We start from the raw sequence: 26,916 nt of genomic DNA, 5'->3' as shown, positions 1-26,916 counted from the left end.
CGCTCACCTTGGCTCCATGTCATTGACAGCTACAAATCAAGCCAGAAATCTGGGTGTAATTATTGACTCAGACCTGAACTTCAACAGCCATCTAAAGTTTATCAGTAAATCTGCCTATTACCACCTGAAAAACATTGCTAGAATTAAGGGGATTCTGTCTAAACAAGACATGGAAAAACTTATTCATGCATTCATTTTCAGTAGGTTGGATGCCGCCAGAGTCCTTACAAACACCATGGAAACTGGACCGTATTACACCGGTCATGAAATCACTACACTGGCTTCCAGTGATTCAAAGGATAGAGTTTAAAATCTTACTGCTGGTCTACAAAGCACTGAATGGTCTTGGACCAAAATACATGGTTGATCTGTTAGTTCCCTATGAAGCTCCCAGACCCCTGAGGTTCATCTGGATCTGGTTTGTTGTGTTTTCCAAGAACCAGAACCAAGCAAGGTGAGGCAGCGTTCAGTTATTCTGCTCCTCACCGGTGGAACAAACTTCCTGTAGACCTGAGGTCTGCTCAAACTGTCAGCTCCTTTTTAAATAAGGGCTAAAAACATTTCTGTTTACTCAAGCGTACTCCTAAATTAAATACTTACCTGCTGTACTCTACTGCCCTTATTTTTAACAGCTTGTGCTTTTTATTATTTTACTTCTTTTCTTCTTATCTTTATTCATACCGGTAATTTTATTCAATCTTATTTGTTATTTACTGTCTAATTATATCTTGCTGCTTTTAATGTCAATGTAAAGCACTTTGAATTACCTTGTGTTGAATTGTGCTATATAAATAAACTTGCCATGCCTTCAGGGGCTTCCTTCAGGCTGTCGGTTGGGTCGTCTGGTTGTTGTTGTTGTGTACAACTGTGCTTGTATGGTTTGCTCTCGAACTATAGATGACCTCCTGCTGGCGCTGCTTGAATAGCTGTCCGGTATAAAACATGTTACACTAACCTTGCTGTGTTGCATGTCCAGCACTTGATGTCAGTGTTGCTCAACATTTGTGTTGATTCCGGGTTGAAGGGTTTCTGTGACTGACGGATGAGACTCTTCTGTTTTATTTGGTCTGATACATGAGTCAAAAACAGAATACATCAGGAAAAGATCATCAAAATAACTATACACACAAATAATTTAAATAGATAAAAGTTGGAAGCATAACAACAAATGATGGAACTTAAAATAAAAGCATTTTAATATTTAATTGAGGCCAATTTAATATTTATGTAATTCTTTACATATTTAATTACCAAGGGTTTTATATACTTGTCTTTTTTTCCACTTTTATTAATTAACCTTTTTTTTACTCTTTTTTTCCATTTATCTTCCCATGTTCTTGTTGGATGATTTACTGCTATATCTTTCTAGCTGTGACTTTGGCCCAGTTGAGCTTAAACAGCTGCTTCTTTCTGCGCTGCAGTTCTTGTATTAGATCGTCAAGGTCTGACTGAAGTTTGCAACGACCTGTGTGAGGGGTCACAAGAGCCTGAGGGGGTCACAGAACTGATTATATCCAAGTTTAGTAATGAACACTCCCATCAGGGTCAGAACCTTCATTGATCTGCTAAGATTGAGTCATCATGTAGTGTAGGTTTGTCAGATAGTGTTTACGTGTAATTTTTCTGTTATAATAACACCTATCGAGTATGTTAACATTATTCTGTATCCTCCACCTCTTTCATGTCTTGTTTAGTTTGTTTTCTTTAATGATTGCTCTGTAGCTCACATACAAAGCCTAATGCAATCGATTATGAATTTTTATGAATAGATCCATTTGTAGAGAGGAAGAAAAAGACCTGCCCCAGCGTTTGCAGTGGATTTAATGTGTTTCCTGTTGCATTTGTGTGCAGGCTTTCCTCTGATCTTCGTCAAGCACTTTCACAGAAGTCTGCCAGTGGACAAAGATGGACCGGAGACTGTCCCTGAAGCTGAGTCTGACTGTGATCAAGCTTCTCCCACTGTGGACAGAACGGTTTGTGACACTGAACATGAGGCGAAACCTGCTGGTTAGATCTCATAAGACTTGTTGGGCAGGGGGAGAATGAAAGAAGTACTTATTACAGTGAATTCAAATATTTTTGTCTTTGTTTAAACTGTGAAGCATGAAGGAAGGGGCAATGGCCTCGTGCAGAAGATTTGCCGTCACGCTCACCCATCTAGTAGATTTATTTTGTGCAAACCACTTAACTAAAGAGGGTCTTCTGCATGACTTATTGATTTATCTTCCCCCCTTTTTTGTTCACTGTGTTGCTGCTGTTCAGCGATCCAAAGGCACTTCCAAAACCTCCACCAATGCCCCGAATCCTTCAGGAGGATGTGAGAAGAGCATCCGCAACACGTCAGCTCCGAAGAAGCGGCTGACGTTTTCCAGCGCCGAGAAAGAGAAGCTCCAGAACCTGGAAGTGGGACTCAAACTGGAGAATCAGCCCGTCAACGGCAGCACCAGCAACGCATGTCCACATAAAGAGCAGGTGGGGACTTTGTTGCTCTAGTGAATAATTAAAGAGAGTGTGTGTGTGTCTTTGTCTCCTTCCTGTTTACACGACGCAGCAGGGAGCCAAACACAGTAAGAGAGAGCGATACCAGGAATTAATTCCACATTATGCTGACCGCATTTTTCCTTTCTTCTGATGTTTTATCAGGTGGAAGCAGATGCAGATAAGCCTGAAACAGACTGGAGCGAGGACGGGGCAGCGTCCCAGAGCCAACCCCAACCGTCTTCCCCCTCGGCCCTCCAGGCCATAGCCAATGCCTTCAGGAGGGCGTTTAGTTTGAATAGTCACTCCAGAAGCTCCAACGACACAGTCAAAATGTTTGTATCCAAATACTGTGATATTATATTTAGACACCACATGGCTGCAAAACAAGTTGGGTTATTCACCGGTGTCACCATTATTTTACTTTATCAGGAGGCCAAAAGGTGATGGCCCCCGCAAACCGAGGCCCTTGTCTGAGGGAGCGCTTAGCTTTAGCTCACTCTACGGCGCTCCGGAGTCGTCCGTGGACGGGAGGAGGACCAGCATGCACGACGCCCGCTGGGGCTCTTTTACAGGAGATCCCTGGGGTGCAGGGCAAAACCTGCCCTCCTTGTTGCAGCAGGTGGGCCGGAGGGAGTCTGAGGGAGTGATGTCTGACAACATCAGACCCCTCTCCCGCAAGAGGGTGGACTTGTTCTCATCACTGAGGCTCAGGAAGAAGGAGACGTCGAACAACGACGGGAAGGACCAGGAAGTTCAAAAGGAAATCGGCACCATCCTCTCCAACCTCAGAAATAAAGGTTAGACTCCCGAGCCTTTCTGAGATTATGATATTTATCTTTCGCACATCTGGTTAGAGGAATTTTAACCCAGAACAGCTTCTCCTCTGGAATTTAGTTTCCTCAGAGGAACTTCTTGGTTCAAGTTTTTTTAACAAAACATTTGGATTAAGATCGGGGTGTAACTTATTTGTAACTGTAACTCATTAAAAAAAATAGTTACCATTTTAAATTTTTGCCAATATTTGTGCTTTATAAAGACCCAGATTACTTTTTCATTTTCCTGGTATAATTTAGAATTAATTGCGTCAATGATTGAAGTCTGGCCCGACTGAGCCCAAACCATCACACTCCTCCACCGTGCTGTACAGTTGAGATAAGGCTAACTAAGATTCTGCATTTTCCTTTCTGGAATTGTTTTACTTCTCATTTGAATGCTAAAATAAAGAATTTCATCGTAATCATATTAAACCAAAACTGTCCCCCTTTTTACCTCTCCGAGTTCCTTTTAAGGATATTTTGAGTTCGACAGAAGCAGACTTTGGGAAAAGTTGGAAAATACAAATAACACAGTGATTCTTCAATTCACATAGACTTGTATTTCTTTACAGGCAGGTGATCTCCACTTTGTCAAAAGATATGTTGGAGAAATAATTTACATTTTTAAAAGCAATAATCTTTGCAAAAAGACTTGAAAGGATCAGTACGTTTCTGCTTCTACAAAGTCGAATTTTAAACCATTAAAGGAATTTATAGGAATTTGAGTGTATGAAGTGCAGGGATGCAAGCCTTGGCTGAGTAGCCATGATGTTTGATTCCTCAGACGTCACTGCATCGATACCAACGTTTCTATACGCTAGCTGATGAAACCACATGGGTAACAGATTAATGTTGGACAGCTTTGACCAACATTACAGTACTGAGCTTCTTTCACAAATGCCACTAAAATGTTCACCGCACATGAAAGAAACCTTGTGTTTATCTAATGCAGCGGATGTCTCTGGACTTAGAGCGATGAACCAGACAGTGAAAACATGTATTGTAGCCAGGCAAATCAGGATTCCAGATGTTTTTGACTAAAGTAGAAAAGAACCATCCAAACTGTTATCAGCAACAAGTGGAAAGGCCCGGCTTTGTGGTGGTAGGGGGTTTCATCAGTGCTGCTGGAGAAGGTTATACGTATGTTTCTGTGATGCAGCTTTAATGCAGAAAGAGACTTTAGATGAACACATGCGGTGCTCAAGACCACAACTTTTTCAGAGCTGCCTGCTGCCGGCATGCAGAGGTTTTACAAATGCTGACATCAACTTGTTTCATAAATGAAACAAATCTGCAAAAAGCCATGAATGACTCCGTTTTAACATTTCCATATGAAGGTGACGGCTTTTGTGTTTCATGACATTTCTAGGTTAAATTCACCTTTTTATCTTTGTGTCCAGCCTCCAGTCAGGAGCATCTGGAGGAGCTCTCCTCAAGTGATGATGAAAATGAAACCCTGACATGCAATCGAGAGGTTAGTTCAGGTCATTTCTACATACCGACTTCCATCAAGATGCATTGAAGTGTATAGTGTGTCTGAAATGTCCTGTAACCCCTCTAACAGCAATTTCCCGGCAAGCAGAGGAAGAAGCAGGAAAAGACCGCGGCCCAACAAGCAAAACGAGAAATGCTGAAGAGGCTTCACAGAGCTCAGGTGCTACTCTTAGTAGATTCACCGAGTTTTAAATGGAGATATTTGTGCCAGAGAGCCGAGCACGGCCTCGCTAAACCGCATCTAATCTGAAATCCCTCTGAGTGGAGAGCTATCTGCTGCCAAGAATAATGATGCTTTTTATTTTTCTAACATTCAGCTGGTGCTTGTAAAGTACACAGGTTTCTTGTTTCTGTCGGTTCAGTTTGATGAAAGTCCAAACAGAGATGTTAGTATTGTCACTTTCCTACTGAGTTCTGCTGAGTGGTTACAGGCAATTTTTTTTTAAATGAATTTGATTTATCTTTATTTCTTTTATATAGTTTTGTTTAAAAGTGTGCAAGTTAGGTTGGTAGAGGGAGCAATGCCCAGGACTGTCACTTAGGTAGGAGCACTGGGTGATAAAATGGGGAAAAAATTGGGATGAAAATATAAAAAAAAAAAAAAAACAAAGTGTGTGCAAGTTGCTTGGAAAAACATGTTTTCTTTTTTACTTTCGGGCCATGGGAAGGGACAGTAAAGTAATCGTTTGCAGTGTTCACGGCAGTGGCAACATCTCTTCCCAGCGCTGTGGCTGGAGGAGCCACAGGTCGGCCTGTAGAGCAGATTGTTCTCCCGCCAGCAGGTCCGATCACAGCTCCATCCTGCGGCGTGTCGAAATATCCTTAGGCAGGATTGTGATTCCCAACACAGCTCTTTGATTCGATCATTAGAGCAGGGGTTCCCAACCTTTTTTGTGCCAAGGACCAGCACAAGTATAAACAAAAAGCTCATGGACCGGTTGACAATTTATGTCAATTTTAATAAACATTTTAGAAAAAAAACAATGCATTTTAAATAGGGCGGCAACTAACGAGTATTTTAATAGTCAACTAGTCACCGATTATTGAAACGATTAGTCGACTAATCGGATAATTAGTAATGTTTTCTTAAATTTAGTATGAGGTTGCTTTAATTATGTGGCAAACGATAATAAACACGAGAAAGATGGGTACTTCAATGAAAAATAGATATTTTATTCAACTTTGCTGCTGTTCATACAAAAAGTAAATAAAAAAACCAAGGACAGGCACAGTGATCAGTCAGTATAGACATATATCCATAAATAAATAAACCTCTGTCCATTATTTTTCATGTTTTAAGGACAGGCAATTATGTTATATAAAAAAATAAATCATAAAATAAAACGTCTCGTATTTTTTCTCCAACAAGTGGATGAAATGGGTTCTGGATGGCAGGACGTTCTCTGGGTTGAACTGGTAGGTTCAAACCCGTCAGCATCAGCCGCGGAGAGCCTCATATCACAGATCAGCTGCAGTATTGATCAGTGAGCGCAGTCGTCTGGTGCGAGGAACACGTCTGCTTCTTTTGCAGAAAGGGGTCCATGGTGGCTCTTCATCGGTCTGCATGCATTTAATTTAAAATACTTTTGTCAGGCATAACGTTAAAGCTCTCTTTTAAAGCCAAAATACGCTTAATATCTTACCAAGGCGAGTCCGTTTCGTTCAACTGTCCGAGGTGCTTTTTCTCTTCAAATGCTCATGCATTACAAACGTGCTCCGGTGATAAGCAAGGTCTGCTTTGCAAACCTTGCAAGTCTTCTTTTTATTCGCTGTATCCAGGCTAAAATGCTCCCGAACTTTTGAAGTTTTGTTACCCGCAGCTGCGCTGAGACGCAAAAAAAAAAAAAAAAAAAAAGCTGCGCTGAGACGCTGTCGGGCAGCGCGGCTCTAGGCAGAGATTGTATGAGTTAGTGAAGTGTGATGCCTCACTCCATTGGGAAAAAAACGTCTGGTGACAACTGCCGACAATTTTGATTATCGCTTTTTGTCGACAAATCGTTGCAGCCCTAATTATGATCGGAGCACAAGCCATTTCACGGCCCAGTAGTAACGGCTCTACGGCCCGGTCCGGGGACCGGGGGTTGGGAATCACGGCATTAGAGCACTCCATTGAAAGATATGTGTTCTTTTGTCTGGTGAATCAAGAAAGACTAGTGGAAAGAATTACAGGTTAATTCAACTTTTAATCATGTCAAGCACAAGGTTTTACCGGTCGGAGGTACAGTTGTCTCCGGCCGGGGTACACTTCTTTCAGACCGCGTGAGTCGGAGAGAAATGCACACCGTTTTCATGAGTCTAGTTGATTTTATACTGAAAAGGAGGATGTTCTTTGCAAATGATTTTCATTGGTTGAGGGAACGGGAAAAGACCCCCAAACGTGTCACTTCCAGCTCTACATTTCCTTCACTGTTTGTCTCCCATCTGAGGTGTCAAACCAGACCGCAGATCAGACCCCCCAATGCTAAACATCTGTGTCTCCCCATTGTCTTCTCTCAACAAATTGTATGTGTATTGCTATCAAGGGGAAATCACCTTAAGGTGTCACCTTTCCCCCGTCTCCTCTCCAACCATATGTGTATTGTATTTAACTTCTAATCTAATTTTTGTCTACGCTTGGCTCTTAATCAGAATGAGATTACTTTGAAGAGAGCCTAGACAGTTTTGAGCTTCAATAATTTCATAAAATCCTAACAACTTCCACTCAAAACATGATTAATTCATGTTTTTCAAATCAACCATGTAAAAATGTCCACTGGGATATAAAAATATATGTGTTGTTTTTGTACCCCCTTTCTTATAAAATAGAACACCCTGCTTAGCTGTATAGACAAAACAGAGTCCCAATCCTGCAATATTACACATGACCACCAGATGTGAAGATACAAGTAGAGCAACAGAAGAGAAAACCCACAAATATCAAGAACCATACATACAGATTAATATACAAATACATTCAACAACAATCATAAATTTAAAGCTGTGGAAGTCTGAATATTCATGTTGTAAACAATTGTACATCTCATAATGGATGAGCATTTCACAAATAAACCAAATAAATCAGTATAACCATGTGTCAAGTCCGTTATACATCCCAGTCAAAAATGGGGAAATCCAGGTGTCCAGGTTTACGGCAACAAAAAATAATCCATTGTTCTTCTGGAGACGAAAGCACACCCACTCCATGATTTCCTGTAGATCGGAGTCCTGCGTCCAGGTGATGAAAGTTGTCCTCCGATGTCTCCCAAGTTTTTTGCTGTTGCATCCAAGTAGCCTTTACTCAAGCATCCACTCAGGCCCTGGAATGTCTCTGTCATGGTCCTAGAGTGGCTCCTGCCACTCTGATAGACAAGGGAGTCTTCTCCTAGCCTGGAAAAGGTTTCATTCCATATCCCTGTATGACTCAAAAAACAGAAAGGACAGGTTGCACGGTAATAACTGTCAATCTATAATCTCAGTTGAGCCTTGCCCCTTTGTAACAACTTTAAACAACAGATGTTAGTTATTAGAAAAATGGCATGCAAGTAGTTTGTATTCCTCTGACGTATTAACATTGTCTACTATCATTGTCTACTATCCCCCCATTTTTTTTTTTTTCTTATTCTTTCAACAGGCACTTTGGACAGATAACCATCTTTTCAAACTAATCCCCCGAAAAACATAAAATAAAATATAAAAATCGTAAAATAATATCCAACCAGCTCTATGAAAAAGTATGTAAAACCGATGACCCATTGGAACAAAACAGTAGGAAATGAGTGTGTGCAGTATACCCATAATCACCCCAATACTGCAACACCAGGCATCCGCAGAAAACCTCGGCCTTTCAGCACCACAGGCTGTTCCCAGAGCTGCAAGCAGATAGACCTTCGCCAGTGTCCAAGCATAGTTTCGGCAGATACAGTTGCACCTTTTTAGAAGAAGACCCGGTCGTTATCCATCAGTCTTTTCTTCGTCAGCGTCTTGGGCGAGAGCCCACCTCGCATTCAGATGAAGTTCATACACAGCTTTGCAGCGTAGGAGATGGATCTGAAGTTGATTTCTGCGGTTCTGTACCAGGGGTAACTTTCCAGTCAAGGTCCCACAGAAACCAGTGCAGCTCTACTTAGCACACTGCACACACCACATTTCTCTGGGTCATCAATCCTCCACCCTCTTTTTTTTTTTCTTTTTTTTCTACTAAAATCAAAAAAAAACAAAACATATAAGATCTGCATAAAATAAGAACAACCACAGCCGTTACAATACAAATTGATACCACCACACCTTTCCATTTACCAAAACATTAAGAGAACAAATCTCCAAGAATATTCTGAATACACTGTAGACACACTGTAAGGAGGCTTCTCCTCCCTGACTTGAAGGAACTTTCTGGCTCCTTAAATTAGGGGGGGGGGGGGCTCGCAGGGGGAGAGAGCGCAAATTAATAACAGATATACATTATACATGACAAGCAAAACAATAATAGACAACAAAATTCTGTTATTTGACATTCTTTTCATTTAAGTGTGTCCTTATGTGTTCAAACTTTACTTATGATCTGAAGTAATCGAATCTCTGACTACTTTAAATACTTTTAACACAAGTAGAATGTTTTAAGACATGGGAGTCGCTTGTTACGGGTAGTTTAAGGCAATCCAATAACTAAGGCAGAAAACTGCTAATCTCTGTATATGGGCCCAGGATTGCTTAGACTTCCAGAAACAAAACCTCCTGTCTGCTCATCGGTGTGGTTAACCACTGCAAACGTCATTCCAGATGAGGTCCCAAAATTATCTGAACTTCAGAATCATAAACAAAGTTACCCAGCCGTGCACGGACTTGACACACTATATTCATCAATACGTTAAGACATTAATATTATTATTCCCAATGGTATCACGTGTACACACATGTGTATTTATATTCTGATTCCACTATAGTCTACTCCTACTAAGAAACCTACAGTCGAACCCTACTACCATGAGGTTGACCAGCAAAGCAAGCTCCACATTGTCTCGCCCAGTGCCCCGACCGTCCACAGCGGAAGCACAAGTTCTGACCAGATCGTGTATTGTTTGTCTGTCTTCCCCGTCCCCGGAAAGGTACACCACGCATAAACGAATGTGGTCTCACCCCAGAGTGGGGGGAGTATGTATGGGGGGGGGGGGGGAGACTGAGGTGTCGGGACAGAGGAGGGAGGAGGGCCAGGGGGGTTGGGATCATAGTGGGGGGGGACTTGAGAGGGAGGGGCTGGGGGGGGGGGGGGGGGGCAACTGTGGTGTCGGGAGAAAGGAGGAGGGAGGGCCAGGGTGGGGGTCTCTAGTTTGTAACATTTGTTTCTCAGATTTGTCATTATTGATCTTATACCACACATCGATCATTTTAGTAGACAACATTCGTACACGCAAAATTATACACTAGGTATGTCCAGCTGCAAATGGATTCATTTCCCTGGATGGAGCTGTCTGATAAGAAGTTTCAACACGAAGTCACTCCGTGTGCTCAATCATTGAGGGTAACCCGACTCTCCACCAGCTTTATTTAACAGCTGGATACATCACCCTAGTAACATACCCTTTTTTAACTACACCAATCCCAAAAAAAAATAAATCCCCGACAGTGTATCCGATCTGTTCAGGAGCAGCAATTCTGTTCTCATATAAAATGAGTTCATACACTGAACCATCAAATCAAATCGGATAAACAACCACCCACAAAAACAAACAATTATTTATTTATCTTACTAACTACTAACAGCTGACCGAATTAAACCCGGATTTTTAAGTGCTTTTTTGACTTCCCAAATGTAAACAGAAGAATTCAATTACACACAATCGCAGGCGCGCCAGCAATAACTTGCTGAGTTACAATTTTCACACAGTTCAAACGATTTTCTAATTTCACACAGTACTGACCGAGCCCATCTCGGATTTAAGCAAGCCCAACTTGACCGAGCCCAACTCGGATTTAACCAAGCCCAACTTGGATTTTCTAATTTCACACAGTACTGACCGAGCCCAACTCGGATTTAAGCAAGCCCAACTTGACCGAGCCCAACTCGGATTTAACCAAGCCCAACTTGGATTTTCTAATTTCACACAGTACTGACCGAGCCCAACTCGGATTTAAGCAAGCCCAACTTGACCGAGCCCAACTCGGATTTAACCAAGCCCAACTTGGATTTTCTAATTACTTAAAAAAAAAAAAAAAAAAAAAAAAATAACATTGTGCATGACACACCAAAAGTCAAACCTGTCTATGTAAAAACCTATTTTTAATCTTTATGAGCTTGAGAAAAATTCAATCAGACAACCACTATTAATTTGATAAATCCAAATGTGCAGAATTTCTACTCATCAGCGGTTTCTGCTTACCTTATTTTGAGTAGTCAGGTTTTGGTTGTCTGCATGAAAACTTCCAGAGCTCCTCTCCACAATTCCACAGTCAGGAAACAACCAGATCACGTCGGGATCACCATTGAAAGAATTTCGTGTTCGTTTGTCTGGTGAATCAAGAAAGACTAGTGGAAAGAATTACAGGTTAATACACTTTTAATCATGTCAAGCACAAGGTTTTTTCCGGCCGGAGATACATTTGTCTCCGGCCGGGGTACACTTCTTCAGACCGCGTGGTTCCGAGAGAAATGCACACCGTTTTCATGAGTCTAGTTGATTTTATACTGAAAAGGAGGATGTTCTTTGCAAATGATTTTCATTGGTTGAGGGAACGGGAAAAGACCCCCAAACGTGTCACTTCCAGCTCTACATTTCCTTCACTGTCTGTCTCCCATCTGAGGTGTCAAACCAGACCGCAGATCAGACCCCCCAATGCTAAACATCTGTGTCTCCCCATTGTCTTCTCTCAACAAATTGTATGTGTATTGCTATCAAGGGGAAATCACCTTAAGGTGTCACCTTTCCCCCGTCTCCTCTCCAACCATATGTGTATTGTATTTAACTTCTAATCTAATTTTTGTCTACGCTTGGCTCTTAATCAGAATGAGATTACTTTGAAGAGAGCCTAGACAGTTTTGAGCTTCAATAATTTCATAAAATCCTAACACCATACTGAATGGAGAGGGCATATGTGCAACAGGAAATGCTGCGTGACGGGTTGAGGGATGGCTGAAGGAGAGAAATGTAGTAAAGCGCTTTGTGGAACCAAGACGAGGTTAAAAAAAAAAAAAAGTATTATTCAAGTGCCGACCATTCACCAGTCTTTGTAAAGCTGAATAGTTGATTGTAGTTACTCTCTACCAAAGACAAAGGGACTTTTAAAACGCTCCATTATGTGTTCTTAGTCCCACATATGGATAGCTTGTATAAAGTAGAGCTTTTATTAGTGACAAATACAACTGAAATTAGATCCATTCATAAAAGCAGAAGGAGCAAAGACAAATGTCTCAGAGTAATTGAATAATACTCTATTAAGCTTTCAAAGTGAAACTGTATTATTGTAATGATAGATGGATGAACACGGATGTAGTAAAAGTATGTTGACAAACTGCAAAACAAATGTTAAGTGTCCAAACTACTGGAGGTGATACCCTTTTTGCATGAAGTACCTCCACATGACACATTTCTCTGATCTACAGGTTATCCAGAGGCAGCTTGAGGAAGTTGGAGAGAAACAGCGTGACGTAGAGGAGAGAGGGGTGGCGATAGAGAAGATCATTAGAGGAGAAACAGGTACTTGTACGTACATGCACACATGCAAATGGGTCCTTCCCAAGAAGTCAGAGCCATGAAGTGAAGGGAGCGCCGGGCCTTCCTCTCCATCGCTGTGGATCTGGAGGAAGGACTGAGAGTGAAGCACATTTTAGTTCTTTGTTTAAGCCGTTTCCGTTGAGCAGCATCTCTCTTTAGCCCTCGCCGTTGTGCTTTAGACGTCTAGACACTTTGCTGCAGATGAATGGAGTTCCAGTGAAAGCCTCTCTTTTTCTTCTCCATCAGTTTAATTGCAGTACTTGTACTTCTCGGAGCATTTACAGAAAAGCATTGCTTTGTAATCCCAGTCTGGTTAAAAGCCTCTGCATACACTTAATGGCGGTTCTCACAATACACATTGAGACTTCATTGTTGCTTCATCGTTTTTACAAAACAAGCCTTTGTTTATTGTAGTGAATAAGGAAGCCTTGTCTGAAACCAGAATCTGTCATGAGTGGGACTGAAGTTGTTTTGTGCTTGCATTTGCCTTACAGAATTTTATAAATCTGAAATGTTGGTTTTTTTTTTTTTTTTTTTTTTTTTTTTTTAATCCCTCTCTCTCTTTCGTCTTCCTTGCTTTGTTTCCTCTTTGCCCCCTCGCTCCACCCAGACTCTCCCCAATCTGAGGACCATGACGAGGCCCAGCTGTATCAGTCCTGGTTCAAGCTTGTTCTGGAAAAGAACAGACTGGCGCGCTACGAGTCCGAACTCGTGATCTTGTGAGTGATGCCATCAGATTAAAGGGCCCACACAGGAAGCATGAATTATAATGTGAGGTTCCCATGTTTCACCAGTAGAGGTCACACTCTCTTCTCCTCCCCCCCAGTGCTCAGGAGCTTGAACTGGAGGACACCCAGAGCCGGCTCCAGCGAGATCTGCGACATCGAATGGCAGTTGAGGGTAAAGCTTTCCCTTAACAAGGTCACAGTTAAAACACAATGAGCGTCTACTTACATCTTTTCTTTTTTGTGCATTAACTCAGATACGCAGAAGAGTGCCTCTGAGCTGCAGGAGGAGCAGGAGATCCTGGCGGAGATGATGAGGACAGTGGAGAGGCGGGACATGCTGGTGTCCGTCCTGGAGGAGCAGAGGCTGAAGGAGAGGGCTGAGGACAGGGACTTGGAGAGTCTGGTGTCCAAGGGCTACGAGTTTCACTGGGCTCGCGGGAACGACAGCTGGGTGCAGGACAAGCTGGAGTGAGGGATGCAAGCTGAGCTCCTCATTGGTCAGGACAATGAGGAGATGGGGTGAATTCGTACCATGTAGTTTGCATCTGGTGTATTCTCATCAAGCTGCAGCTCTTGATGTGTAATATGGATGGATAAACCTGTTGAGGGGGTTCGTTCACCCCAGAGAGGGACCGAAAGGCTTCATGTAGTCCAACTCTGCACTGGTGTTGAGTTTAGAGACCAGTTGGAGGATCCACGTGGAGTTTAAGCCAACAGCTTCCCGTAAAGCAATGAAGGCTAAAATCACTGCCACGAAGGTTCATAAGAATTATATATCATGTCATAGGCAGATGTGCGATATAATTGATCACCTCTAAATTAGAACAGCTGGCTTGTCATTTTTTCCACTCATAAACCAAACTGATTTCCCATCAAATGCTTTATGTGGTTGCTGGCTTTAAGACTGGATATTGTCTGTTACTACAAAGCTTCACTGGAGTGCACGTAACACGACTCAACTTATGAGATTTTAGCGTTTTGCACAGCGTGAATTATTTTAAATTTGAGGATTTCATGAATGTTTTGCAAGTGAATCACTGTCCGTCACTGTGTGTGCAGTAATTTCGCTTGCACAATTTTATACTGTTTAATTATGTGCTGGAACACTATAGGAAGACTTGTTGTATTTCCATGCAGATGCTGGCATGTTTTACTCCTGCTGAAGCTCTAAGAATGAATCTCAGGGCAAAAACTGATGCTGCACAGTGAAACTTTGAGTCCTGTCAGATGTGTGGCCACGTCCCAACCTGCTCTGCAATGACTGGACGTGTGCCTGAGGGCTTGCACGTTCATTTTATCCTCTCTTAGGTTCAGAATTGCTTTATCCTTTTGTTTATCTGTTTGTCAAATGTAGCTGTTTCAATTGTTTTAAGAAACAGCAAAGTGCTTTGAGTAAATATATAAGGTTTGTGTCCCTTGTACTACTGTGTTTACGTGCATTTTAATCCCAGGACGAGCCTCCCTGCCTCTCGTTTTCCTGTTTGTGAGCTTTGAATGTTACTTGTTTATGTTCATTAAAAAATGCAACACTGAATTTATAGTAATAGTCATGAAAACATAGCTTTCTAAAAGAGACTCAGTTGTGTGCCCGTTTCTGTGCATTATCTCACTTTAAATCTTTAAAATGTAAAAGAATCTTAAATAAAAATTAATTCCAATTTTTGAGTACCTTTTGTAATGTCTTTTTGTATTTGTTATGGTATTGGGTTTAAAAAAGTACTTATATATTTGAAGAAGTCAGTGCATGGGTATATTGAGAAACAGATGTTTGCTGTTTTACACATGTAGTGATGATGATGGAGGAGAAGAGGTGACTCGGGCTCTTTTCGAAGCCATGTACTACTTTCAATATAGTATCCAGTATATACTCAATAGTGGTTAGTGGTGTGTAGTATGTCACAGTAACAACAAGCATTCTGCAGCACATAAGACTGTCATGTGACTGCCAGGAGTTACTCCTGTACTTGTGGTGCAATGCATTAATGGATGTAGTCAGTTGGTCATTTGCACAATGGAAACCTCAACATACCACTCAGTCACTTCTTGCATACTTCATTTTGGCAAAATCGTATCCACTTGAAGTAAGTGGTATTTAAAAACTGACCTCATCTCCCAGCTGTGGCTTACACATCAAGTCAATGTCTGTCCTACCCAGCATCTATGGTTTCTATTTTTATAACAATCGAAGTTTTTACATAAGAAAACAGCTGTTCTCCATACAATACAGTCATAAACGCAACATAATCACAGAACCTAACCTCACATAATAGACATAAATACCAACAATAAATCAAATACACAAATAATACTTGAGCTAATATATAAGTAAAGTTGGTTTCTGGACCAAGTGACTTATAGATGAGTCCAAATGATATTAACATAGAATTCAAATGTTGCTGGAGAATGAAAGCTTGCAGCTTTGAGGAGAAAAAGATGCTTAAGAAAACTAAATGTCATATTTGGCGTTGATGAAGCGGTGTTGCCCCCCCCCGGTCCCCCGCCGCCTCCGGCGGGGCCCTCGCTCCGCTCCCCCCGCCCGCGGGCCGCTGCCGGCGGCTGCAGCGGCCTCCCCGCCGGCCTCTCCCCCCGGAGGAGGAGCCTCTCACTGCAGCCAAACTCGGGAGAAAATGTCTGGAATTCCGTTTCCGCTTTAGGGAGTGACGGAGATTTTTCCTCCTCCCTGTTTTTTTTTTTTTCATGAAAACTTTCTCCCGAACTTTAACTTCCCCGTAAGTCGGAGCGTTTTTCCCGGGACCAGAGAACCGCCGGCTCCAGCATGGCCTCGTCGCCCCAGAAGTCGCCCTCCTCCCCGAAGTCCCCGACGCCCAAGTCCCCGTCCTCCAGGAAGAAGGACGACTCTTTCCTGGGGAAACTTGGTGGGACTTTGGCAAGGAGGAAAAAAGCCAAAGAAGGTAAACAGCTATCTAAAGTACTAACCAGAAGTTTTCCAAACGTGTAATTTACCAGTTCTTAGAAACTATTGAAGTGATCAACAGGTTTTATTCTCTTTAGATAATAAAGCGGACACATTCACAGTTTAAAACCCCGCAAAAACGTATCACCAACTGGCACGTATAGGTTCAGAGAGGTAGCCAACACACACAACCTTGTAAATTGGTGTTTAGCTGAGGAAAAGCATCTGAAAGTGGAAGTTTTTTGAAAGTATTTGGTGTTTCCGCGGCGTCTCCATGTAAGGCGCGGAGCGGAGCCTCCGCGGCCGCAGCAGGAATGAGTAAACACGGCCGCCCTGCTGCTGCTGGGGGGTGGGGGCTCCAGGGCTCCAGGGCTCCAGCACAAGCGTCTGCTGCAGGTTTCTCATTACAGGACAACATAAACAATCACAGGAACACACTTAAACAAACAGTAAACACGCAGAAACAGGGACCAGTTTTGCCAGGGGCATAGAAAGGGAAGACAATACAGTATATCAATCAATCAATCAATCAATCACATTTTATTTGTATAGCACCTTTCATCCAGGTACATAAAATACAAAATGCTTAACATTTTGACTGAAAAATAAGCTATAATTAAAACAAAAATAAAAACTGGGAGACCAATGCACACTGACATGCATTATAGTTAATTAAAATGAAATAACGATAAAAGTTCAAGAATTAAGGCTAAAAAAAAATAACACAACAATAATATATATAATAATATATAATTATATATATATATATATATATATATATATATATATATATAATAAAGACATTACAAGAAATAGATAAATAAATAAAACAAATACATCTAAAAAAAATGTTAAACAAAATAAAACTATAAAATTTGATGCTATATAAAAGCCAGACCAAAGAGATGAGTTTTTAGTCTATGTTTAAAAATGTCCACATTTCCAGCTCCTCTCAGATCCTCTGGCTGTTCCACAGTTTTGGAGCATAGTGGCCAAAAGCAGCATCATCAAATGTTTTAGTTCTACTCTGTGGAACAGCTAGAAAGGAAGAGCCAGAGGATCTGAGGGGCCTTCCTGGTTCATAGAATAAAAACATCTCTGAAATATACTCTGGTGCAAGCCCATGTAGTGTTTTATAAACTAATACAAACTTTAAATTCAACACAAAAACTAACAGGTAGCCAGTGTAAGGGTTTTAAAATGGGCCTAATGTGTGCTCTCCTTCTGGTCTGAGTCAGAACTCGCTATGCAGTTATTTTCTGTTTGATTTCAGTAACAAAAGGATATAAATTGTAGACTTATATTGTTAAAACATAATCATTTTTTCCCTTATAAAATCTACTTTTGTGTTTTGAAATTTGGCCTAAAAGTTTAGCAGATTAATTGCACATTCCTTTCACTTCACATGCCTGTTGTGATGGGAGGCCAAATAAAACACGTTTCCATGGTAACGGAAAGTGGGTACTCAACTTGCAGCGGATGCAATCACAGAAATGATGCCAGAATAATTTGGTGTGAGGGTGGAACCAAAAACCATAAGCAGTGGTTACAAGGAGATAAATTAGGCCAAGTACAGCTTGTGTCAGTGCATGAATTTCTTTTTAAATTCATTTTTCTAGTCGGGTTAAATCTGTGGGAGAAGTTTTAATGACACTGCTTTCACTTAGAAATTAGAAAGGGATTGCAGAGTTGAAGGATAACCATCTATGTCAAACGACTGTGTGGTGATTGGTCGATAAAACATTAGGATACAGCGATTGGTTGAGTGTACAACACTGCAGCTTTACAAGAAAGAAAAAAATGTTGACCCCTTTAAAACGTAAACAACACAGAGAAGAATGAAGCAATTATGAAGCCTCGGGATTATCGAGCCAATATGTTATGAAGGAAAACAACATGTTTACTTGTCCGTCATACATCTCCATCACCTGGCTGTTTCATTTCACCCTGTAAAAGCACTTCCTTTTGGGAACATCTCAGTTCCTAAAAGAAGGGGTAGACCAGGCAGCTAGGATAATAGATAGATGGATAGATAGATAGATAGATAGATAGATAGATAGATAGATAGATATTGAAAATATTTAGAAAAAAACTGACTGGTATTTTAAATATGCGGGGAAAAATAGTAAGAAATTACTTTCTACAAAAACAGTCATGTCAGAAGATGCATCCTGTAGTCATGACAAAGATGTTACTCTGCTTAGGTTTGCATCAAGCAAACAGAGCAAAGGAATTGTTAATCAATACCAAGAGCATGTATCAATGCAAAAGAGGAAGATTTAAAAAGAAAAGAGGCCCTAATCTTCTTGGGACTGGACCAACCACTGGAGATTGGACTCTAGAGCGAGGGAGACATGGAAAACTCTGGCGCGTACATACTCCCTGGGTTGAAATGGGTCTGTTTCCCTCCTCAGATCAGAGCCATTTCCACCAGTACAGACCATACTGGACCTGTTGCATCAGCTTCATGCAATGATTCGTACGGGGCATGCAGCAAAATAACACCTCGCATCAACATGTTTTACTGCCAAAACGATCCGTTACTCACCAGCATTCCTACCCCACTACTCACCACTCTGGCTATACTACGTCAGTCTACTCAGTCATGCTCTGTTTCTCTGGTTGATGGTATGCACAGCCATCGCTGTCCAGAGGCGGTTCTTGTTCCGTGTCTGTTTGGAAATCAAAGTTGAATCTAAAGGAAGCACTGGCTAATGTAAAGAGGCCATGTGTTTTTGTGAGTTTACTCTGTTGCAGAGTTGTGGGCACATCACGGTAGGAAGAGTGGTAACTAAGCGACAAACCCATCATACTTTATTCCCTACGGTCCTCACCTGTAGGTGGGGAGGTCTGGGGTGGCTTCCATCGCTCAGGTCTGGGGCGGCCTCCATTGGTCAGGTCTGGGGCGGCCTCCATTGGTCAGGTCTGGGGGGGCCTCCATCGGTCAGGTCTGGGGGGCCTCCATCGGTCAGGTCTGGGGGGCCTCCATTGGTCAGGTCTGGGGAGGCCTCCATTGGTCAGGTCTGGGGTGGCTTCCATTGGTCAGGTCTGGCTTCCATTGGTCAGGTCTGGGGTGGCTTCCATCGGTCATGTCTGGGGCGGCCTTCAGCAGTCAGGTCTGGGGTCAACTAACGGTTCTTTTGCACTAGTGCCGCTTCACCTCGGTTCTACCCGCCACAGCCCCGTCTTGCGCTTTTGGACTAGGGGCTGAGACGGGTAGAGCCGCTCCAAGCCGATACTATTTCTGTAACCATTCTGGCGAGGTTCTATCCGGGCTGAGCCGGGACTATTTCTGACGTCATCACCCTCCGCGCCTCTGATTGGTCGGGGGGCGGGGGCGTCAGACGTTTGAATCAGGAAGCGGGAGTCAGCGCGAGAGCGACTCGCGGCGATTTTATTATAAAGCGCAAAACGTCTGTTTGGTGATCCAACTCTGAGGTGCAGATGTTCATAAACTTGGTGACTGACGAGAGAATTAAAAAAGGGATGTAGACGGGCTGTTTTACTCTCAGCCGCTCGCGGCTCCAGCTGATTTCTGATCAGCGCCGACATGAACAAAGCGGTTGCGCAATCGAGTACGTCACAGCAGCTTTACCCCAACCCCCCCACTTCTCCCCTGGCTGTGGAAAAACAAACGGGTAGAGGCGGGTAGAGGCGTGACGAGCCGTGTCGGGCCAAGTAAGTACTAAAGCAAAAGTACCATAAGAGACTGGTTCAGGGAGCACGAGACATCATAGTCCAGACCCCATTGAGGTTTGTGATGTGCAGAAGAAGATTGTATGAAGCTGGTGATAAAGAGTATGACATCTTGGCTCAGAAACCTTGAAGTACTGTTTTTGAGAAGGGTGTGAAGGGTTTCAGGCAGGAACCAACTCGGATAACGCCGAAAAAGTTTAAAATTTACCGATGAGCTGAAAAGACCTTAGATTGTGACCTTTGTGCGGTTTGTTACCCAAAAAAACACATTTCCATCATCAATATAATTGATTTCTGTCAACACGTCATTAGTGACTTAATCTCTTACATAACCTGCTCAAAATAAGGTTAAGTTACCTTATTTTGAGCAGGTAAGGTTTCTCAACACACGTTGCCATGGTGATAAGATGCAAATCACCTTTTGTGTGACTGAAAAGTCAGGATTAACCTAAAGGTACCTTGCTAAGTAACTAATCCTGCTTTATGATACAGTGTCTGGGTTTGTGAGAGCAGCCTAAGCTGTTTAAACATCCAACACAGAACCAGCCTGACCTAGGATTCTGCTTCAGACATCTTTGGCCACAACGTTACTGCTGTACTCACCACAACCTTTGCAGAGCTGCTTTAAAGCTGTGATACGTACATGTTTGCTTGCTTTATGGCCCCATCAAGGTTTAGAAATGAGATTAACATACAAAACCGCGGCGCTGGAGTTCATAGAGATTTACTGTCGTACTCATGGGCTCATCAGTTTCCCTCACTTTTATCTGTAATAGGTCATAAACCTTGCGATGTTGGACCTAAACAACTAAGGAAATCCTATAAACGGGGATATTCCAGACGCATCTTTTTAAATGTACAGTTCAGTCATTGGCATGAAGGGCTGCTTTGGAAATACAACCGGATTCAGATGACATTTATAGCTGAAGGCCAGGTTTTATCGTGAATGGAAAAGGTCTCTTTCAGTCGGATGATTACTTTGTGTCAGTCGGGATGCTCTTTCACAGCTGAGCCCCATTTTTATGTTGCCTTTTTCCAAAGGACATGCATACAATCACATTATAGCTCACGTCCGGCTTGCTCGTGTTCACGGCACACACACTTGCGTGTGTGTGTGTGCACATACATACAGAGCAGTGAGTAGGATGTCTGCAAAGTGTTCGGGGGATTTGATGTAGAATACGGGCTGCTCGCGCTGATCATTGAATAAATTTAAGTCAGTGTGACGTTTACGGCAGTGGCTGCGTGTGCTGGGGGGGGAAAGGAGCTGCTGGCTGAGACAGCCGTAATGACCGGATAAAAGGCAAATAGGGTTAAAGGGAATCTAAAGGATGAGAGGAGAGCGAAGCCGTGAGATTGTGAGGAGATGGTATGAAAAGAGAGGTCAGGAGGTTTTCGGAGAGCGTCAGTGCAGCCTGTCTGTTGCATACAGCCAGACGCCAGCCGTGTGCACTGATTTAAAAGCACGTTAATCTGGAGAGGAAATGCATGTTCTTTGAAAATAGAGCAAATTTGAAAAGTAGTCTTGGGTTTACATGTGAAATCAGAGGCTGAGCTGCAGAGGAGAGAGCTGGTCCTGCTGGTCAGGAGAGGATGCTCCAGGCTTGGGGACGGAGGTGGACAGACATGGGCTGTGGAGCGCTCTGTCCTCCAGGTAGGACATGGTACCAACACGTCATCCAACCTCCTGTACGCTTGTACAGGATGCATGAGGCTGTTCATCGTTGCACCCATCGACCCAAAGTGGACGGATCCTCATTTCATCATGGACCAAAAGGGGGAGGAGTGATGCATCACAGGGATGCCGTGAACGCTGTTCACTCTGCTTTTGAATTAAAAGGGAGCCGTTAAATTAAATCTGCTCGCCGCATACGCTTTGTGTTTTGAGAGAGGTGAAAAAAAAAAAAAAAATCATCAGTATAACTGATGGACAAAAAAAGTCTGAGACCAGCGTAACGCAACAGCTGGTGAGTAGAACCATACTGGCTTTCACATTTCAGGCGGATTTACCCACCGAACGATGTTTATCACCCCTGCCGGGCTGTCAGCACACTTGCTCTACCTTTAAATAGCGCACGTGATGATTACAGTCATTGCAGACTGTGTTAATTGGTCGTGTGTGAGACTATAGTATAACACCACTTGAGCCTGTGGATTTGTAAACTCTGGGAGAAGGTTTCTCTTCATCAGCTTTCCTCCATAATATAACATCTAAGACTGTTTTATAGCCAAATAGATTCTCCCTAAACATGTTTTTACATAAAATAAATAAAAAAGAGAGTATGTTGATGAGGATGTCTGCTCCTGCAGGTGAATGAAGGAGTCCTGTGATCGTCTGTTATTTATTTTTTTATATCTGCTGACTTCAACATGTCTGGATTGGTAGCGGCTTCCTGTGAAATATTTTGGTTTGAAAAGAATATTTGAATTTTGATCTGAAAATAGTGGAAAAAAATACACTATTATTTGCTCATTTTTACACTGAAACTAATTTTCATGGGAACATTTTTCTCTCTTGGATACTGATACCTGGGCTTTGGGGAACTTCTCCAGATGTTCGTTCTGCATTTCCTGTTTCTTCCTTAAACTTGTTCTTTTTCACGATGGAGCTCCGTTCTATAAATACTTTTAAAGGTGAAACGTGTTTCCTTAAGATTGGACATTTAAAAAAAGAATCATATGCATCATTTACTCCCTCTGTGTAAACCTCATTCAATTCTTCTTTTTGTAAATCATTTCTAAATTTAAGTATAGCCTCCTCTGATCTTACCCTTGTATATCTGTAACAGTTTTCCTTTACCTTACTCTTTATGTGACAATCATATATAGCATATGTAAAAGCCAAGGTGGCGAAGAGTATATATATTTTGAATAAGGTTAAGTTTATTTTGAATACTAACACACTAAGAACTCTGTATTGTACATTTATCTTGCCATATCTAAATTATTGTGTGAAAGTGTGGGGTAATACCTATGTAAGTAACATCTCTCCTCTGTTTGTGCTACAGAAAAGAGCAGTGAGAGTCATTCACAGGGTAGGCTTCAGAGAACCATCAAACAGATTATTTATTTCGGCAGGTTTATTGAAAATAGCGGATATAGTTGAACTTCAAACTTTAAAAATAATGTTTAAAGCAAAAAATAGATCATTACCAGAACAGTTACAAAATGTGTTCAGATTGGAGGATGAGGATAACAGACATAACATACATACTTTTGCAAGGCTAAACATAAAACAAATGTGTATTTCTGTTACAGGTGTAAAAATATGGCATGGACAAAGCAAGAAACTGAAAAGTTGCACAAGTTTGTACCAGCTTAAGAAAATGTTTAAAAAAGAAAAGATAAGTGCCTACAAAAAAGAAGAAGGAGAAAGAGAAAAAATAGATAGAAGAGTGGTATTTTTGTTTGTTTTCTTGTTTATAAATATATGTATAGATAGATTGGTGTTCAGTAAGTCAATGTAATTGTATTAACAGAGAGGGGCAGGTATCATAAGTTTTCTTCTTCCTGCTCCTTTTCTTTCATGGTGATAATGTGTACTTCATGGAATTTTGTACAACATTATTAAGAAGATATACCATGAATGGAATAAATGAAATGAAATGAAAAAGATGACCTCAGATAATTGTTAACAAGTTGATACAAGGAAGGAAATATGTCCAAATGAAACTAGGTACCAAGGACCCTTCAGGTCCAATCAGGTGTTTAATATATTGACGGATAGTTCCAATCCGTGGTTGATGAACGAGGCTTTAAATCCATTTTCTTTGCCGCCAGAAACTCTGAGCGCTTCCTAGATTAGATTAGTAATGTGTTGGACAACAGTGACCCGAAAAAGAAAAGCTGATCTCGACTCTGGTCAACAAGTTCCTGGTCAATCCTGCTGATGACTTCTGTCCTGTCACTTGTGTAATAACATTATTGCCATTTAAAAACAACAACAACAAACGTTTCCAATCCCTATTTAGTGTAAAAAAACAACAGTGCATTAATATGGTGCCTGGTGGTGTTGAAACAATGTGCCCTTTTCAGTCAAATGTCTGTTTTTAGCGTCGGGTGATGAACACGGAGATGATGCACTTAAGGCTTCATACTAGTACTTTCTCTTGTGGAATTAAACTCCCTTTTCAAGATATATTTTTAAATCCTGTCCTTTCTTCTTTGTTTGCTGTGTCCTCCTCTTAAGTGACACTGAAGCACTTTAGCTTTTATTTCTTTTTTGTTCACCTTTTGTTCATCTATCATGCAGAACCAACGAGCTTCACACTGCCGGTTGTTTGTGTGAAGAATTCCCCATTATTTTACAACGTTTTTAGATAATTCCTTGGAAATGTGTCCATTCATGCTCACTTTTAATGCTTTCAGTAGCTCTTTTTGAAGTTAGCAATTCTTTTTACAAACTGTAAAAGTGTTTTTTCTCCTTCTTTTTAAACCAAGTGTGTTGTATGTCAGCATAGCTGGATATTGTGTGGTTATTAGTAGGCGGGTGGTAATTTGCAGAGTGAGCTGGATGAACCGTGTGTCGCTCTGCAGGAATAGTCTGATACAGCTCCACGTGTTGTGATGTGTGTTCATGTGTGCATGTACACATGCAAGCCCTGGTGGATGGTGTTGATTAGGAGGATGCTGTTCCGGGGGGGGGGGGGGGCAGAGAAATGCACAGGATGTTCACTTCATGCTCCCCACACCCTTGCATCCATGATGCCTCCTCAGGTATCTGACACACGGAGAAGAAAGGCACGGTGGCTCCTGGGAAACCCGCTGAGATGCAGGACGCCGCGCCGTTCTGTTTGATGTCAAGTGGCTCTTAGTGGAGGGCTGCTCGGGCTTATTTGTGGGATCAAGGGACCATTTATATTTTTCCAACCACCTCAGCAGTGGCGGTGTGTGTAGTCCTAGTGTGTTTCAGCTGACGTAACCTCTGAACCCAGTAGATATCACATGTGCCATACAGCTTTGTTGTGATGAACTTTGCATCCTTTTTCTTCCCATTGCTTTTCTTCTGCTCTGACAAGAACGTTGAGGCTGCTCTTGGTTTCTTCTTTCGATATATTTTTAGGTGTCTGATTACGTGATGCAGGAATGAACATAACAGCTGTGATGACGAGGTCCTGAATCATTTCAGGATGAGTCTCACATGTGCATCCCACCAATGTTACTACACTCTAAATTCAAATAGTTCAGTTCAGTTCATATTTATTTCGAGCGGTACAACATTTTTACAACATAAGTGACCTGCGTGCAACAGAAGATTAAGCAAATACCTTTAATTTAAACCAGAACAATTAACAAAAGACCTTTTATCAAATTGATAATAAAATGATTCTACAGTATTTGCATTTCATAACCACAACGTGTGTAAAATTCGGAACAATGTATACTGTCACCACGGGTGACAGTTAACCGTTAACTTACATTTATAACAATAACAATGGGTCACACAAATGTGCTACTTTTCATATTTCATACATCATTTAGAAGGTGCGTCCTAAAGGGTACAATATTAATAATTCAATTCAATTCAATTTTATTTATATAGCGTCTAATACAACAGATGTTGTCTCTAGACGCTTTCCAGAGATCCAGAACATGAACATAAACATAAACATAAACCCCCGAGCAATTATTATATAAACAATGGCAGGTAAAAACTCCCCTAGTGGGAGAAAAACCTTGAGCCAAACAGTGGCAAGAAAAACTCCCCTTTAGGAGGGAAGAAACCTTGAGCAGGACCAGGCTCATGAGGGGGGACCCTCCTGCCGAAGGCCAGACTGGGGGAGTCGGGGACCTCAGCAGCCCACAGCAGGCAGGTGGAAGCAGCAGCGGGATGACCGGGGATGGGGGGAGGGGGGCCGGGAACACAGGCCAGAACGCAGCTCCCGAGGCTCCGGCCTGCAAACATGCACAAAAGAGAAAAAAGGGGGGCCGGCACAAGAAACTACAGGAACGATGGACAAAAATGATAGCTATGAGATATTTATAATAAATAAAAATGGTAATGGAGTGTACTGTGTGTGTGTGTGTGATGTAAATTTATATGACAGCATTTGTTGAATCTGTTTCTTCTAGTGTCTGAGCTGCAGGAGGAGGGGATAAATGCCATCAACCTTCCTCTGAGCCCTTCACACTATGAGCTGGACCCTGAAGACACGATGCTGGGTAACCAACACGCCTCCTGTACTGCTGATTCAGATGTTTGAGTTGACACAATAAACACCCAAAGCTTGTGACTCTACCGTGCACAGCAGGGCTGGCAGATGGGAATACAAATTCAAACCCTGGCATTTTTAGGCCGAACCCCCATTTTCAATATAAATTGCTATTTTATAGGAATGATGCTTAATGGTAAATGTAAACTCAAGGCTAATTATTGAATGTAGGAAACATTCTTAATAAAAGACACACATCTTCAGTTTCCTGCTCAACAAAACTCAGATGTGGAAAATAAACACAAGCTTTTCATTTGTTTTAGTTTGTAGCACTGTATAAAAACAGATGAATATATGCTCCAACATAGCTATCCATTGTTGCTTTATAATTCTGACTTTATAAAATCAAAGATTCTGACTCAGGAGAGACACAAACGTGCAACAAAAACTTGTTTTCTTCTCCTTCTCCCTCCCTCTCTTTTTTTTGCCTGAAATTACAAGATTCTCATCAGCTCATGGATTTTGAAGAGACATTTAAGATCAATCATGCGTTTGGGAATGCTTTTTTTCCTCTGAAATGTTGGTATATTTTTAACTACTTCTTGTGATTTCTGTCCCCCCCCAGAGGAGAATGAGGTCCGCACCATGGTGGACCCCAACTCCAAAAACGACCCCAAACTGCAGGAGCTTATGAAGGTTTGAGTCCTTTTAGTCCACCGTTTCACTTTTATGCTCAGTTTTTTAAAGTTGTAAACTGGAACAAAAAACGTAAAGATTTAAGAGACCAAAATAAAAAAAAGAAACACAGACTCTAGCGTGAGAATTTAGCGGTTTCTACAGCTACCATTAGTTGATTTTATCGCCTCAGTTAAATGCAATCTTCAGTTTATGCCACTAGGTGTCAGCATGGTCCCGCGGGGTTTGAGGAGTTTGGTGGGAAGTAGCTGGAGT

General features: G+C 41.8%; 2 protein-coding genes across 11 annotated transcripts in view; both read left to right on the top strand.

Moving 5' to 3' along the window:
• The window catches only part of mical2b (microtubule associated monooxygenase, calponin and LIM domain containing 2b), a 69,563-nt gene extending 54,697 nt beyond the window's left edge, over nt 1-14,866 (top strand). For all 10 annotated transcript variants that reach the window (XM_061721182.1, XM_061721188.1, XM_061721185.1 and 7 more), the window contains 10 exons: nt 1,852-1,973; nt 2,263-2,472; nt 2,644-2,813; nt 2,911-3,278; nt 4,697-4,770; nt 4,861-4,950; nt 12,364-12,457; nt 13,086-13,194; nt 13,302-13,375; nt 13,458-14,866. In XM_061721182.1, coding sequence (XP_061577166.1) covers nt 1,852-1,973; nt 2,263-2,472; nt 2,644-2,813; nt 2,911-3,278; nt 4,697-4,770; nt 4,861-4,950; nt 12,364-12,457; nt 13,086-13,194; nt 13,302-13,375; nt 13,458-13,675 — 1,529 coding nt within the window. In that variant the 3' untranslated portion in view covers nt 13,676-14,866. The remainder of the gene's footprint in view (nt 1-1,851; nt 1,974-2,262; nt 2,473-2,643; nt 2,814-2,910; nt 3,279-4,696; nt 4,771-4,860; nt 4,951-12,363; nt 12,458-13,085; nt 13,195-13,301; nt 13,376-13,457) is intronic.
• Nucleotides 14,867-15,825: 959 nt separating this feature from the next.
• parvaa (parvin, alpha a) overlaps nt 15,826-26,916 on the top strand; it is a 28,988-nt gene continuing 17,897 nt past the window's right edge. Inside the window, exons 1-3 of the mRNA XM_061721178.1 lie at nt 15,826-16,115; nt 25,886-25,975; nt 26,591-26,661. Of these exons, the coding sequence (XP_061577162.1) occupies nt 15,980-16,115; nt 25,886-25,975; nt 26,591-26,661 (297 nt within the window). The 5' untranslated portion in view covers nt 15,826-15,979. The remainder of the gene's footprint in view (nt 16,116-25,885; nt 25,976-26,590; nt 26,662-26,916) is intronic.

Source organism: Cololabis saira, chromosome 5 (genome assembly GCF_033807715.1).
Source record: "Cololabis saira isolate AMF1-May2022 chromosome 5, fColSai1.1, whole genome shotgun sequence".
NCBI lineage: Eukaryota > Metazoa > Chordata > Actinopteri > Beloniformes > Belonidae > Cololabis > Cololabis saira.
Note: the sequence above shows the minus strand (reverse complement) of the source record. Positions and strands in the feature narration are given on the sequence as shown.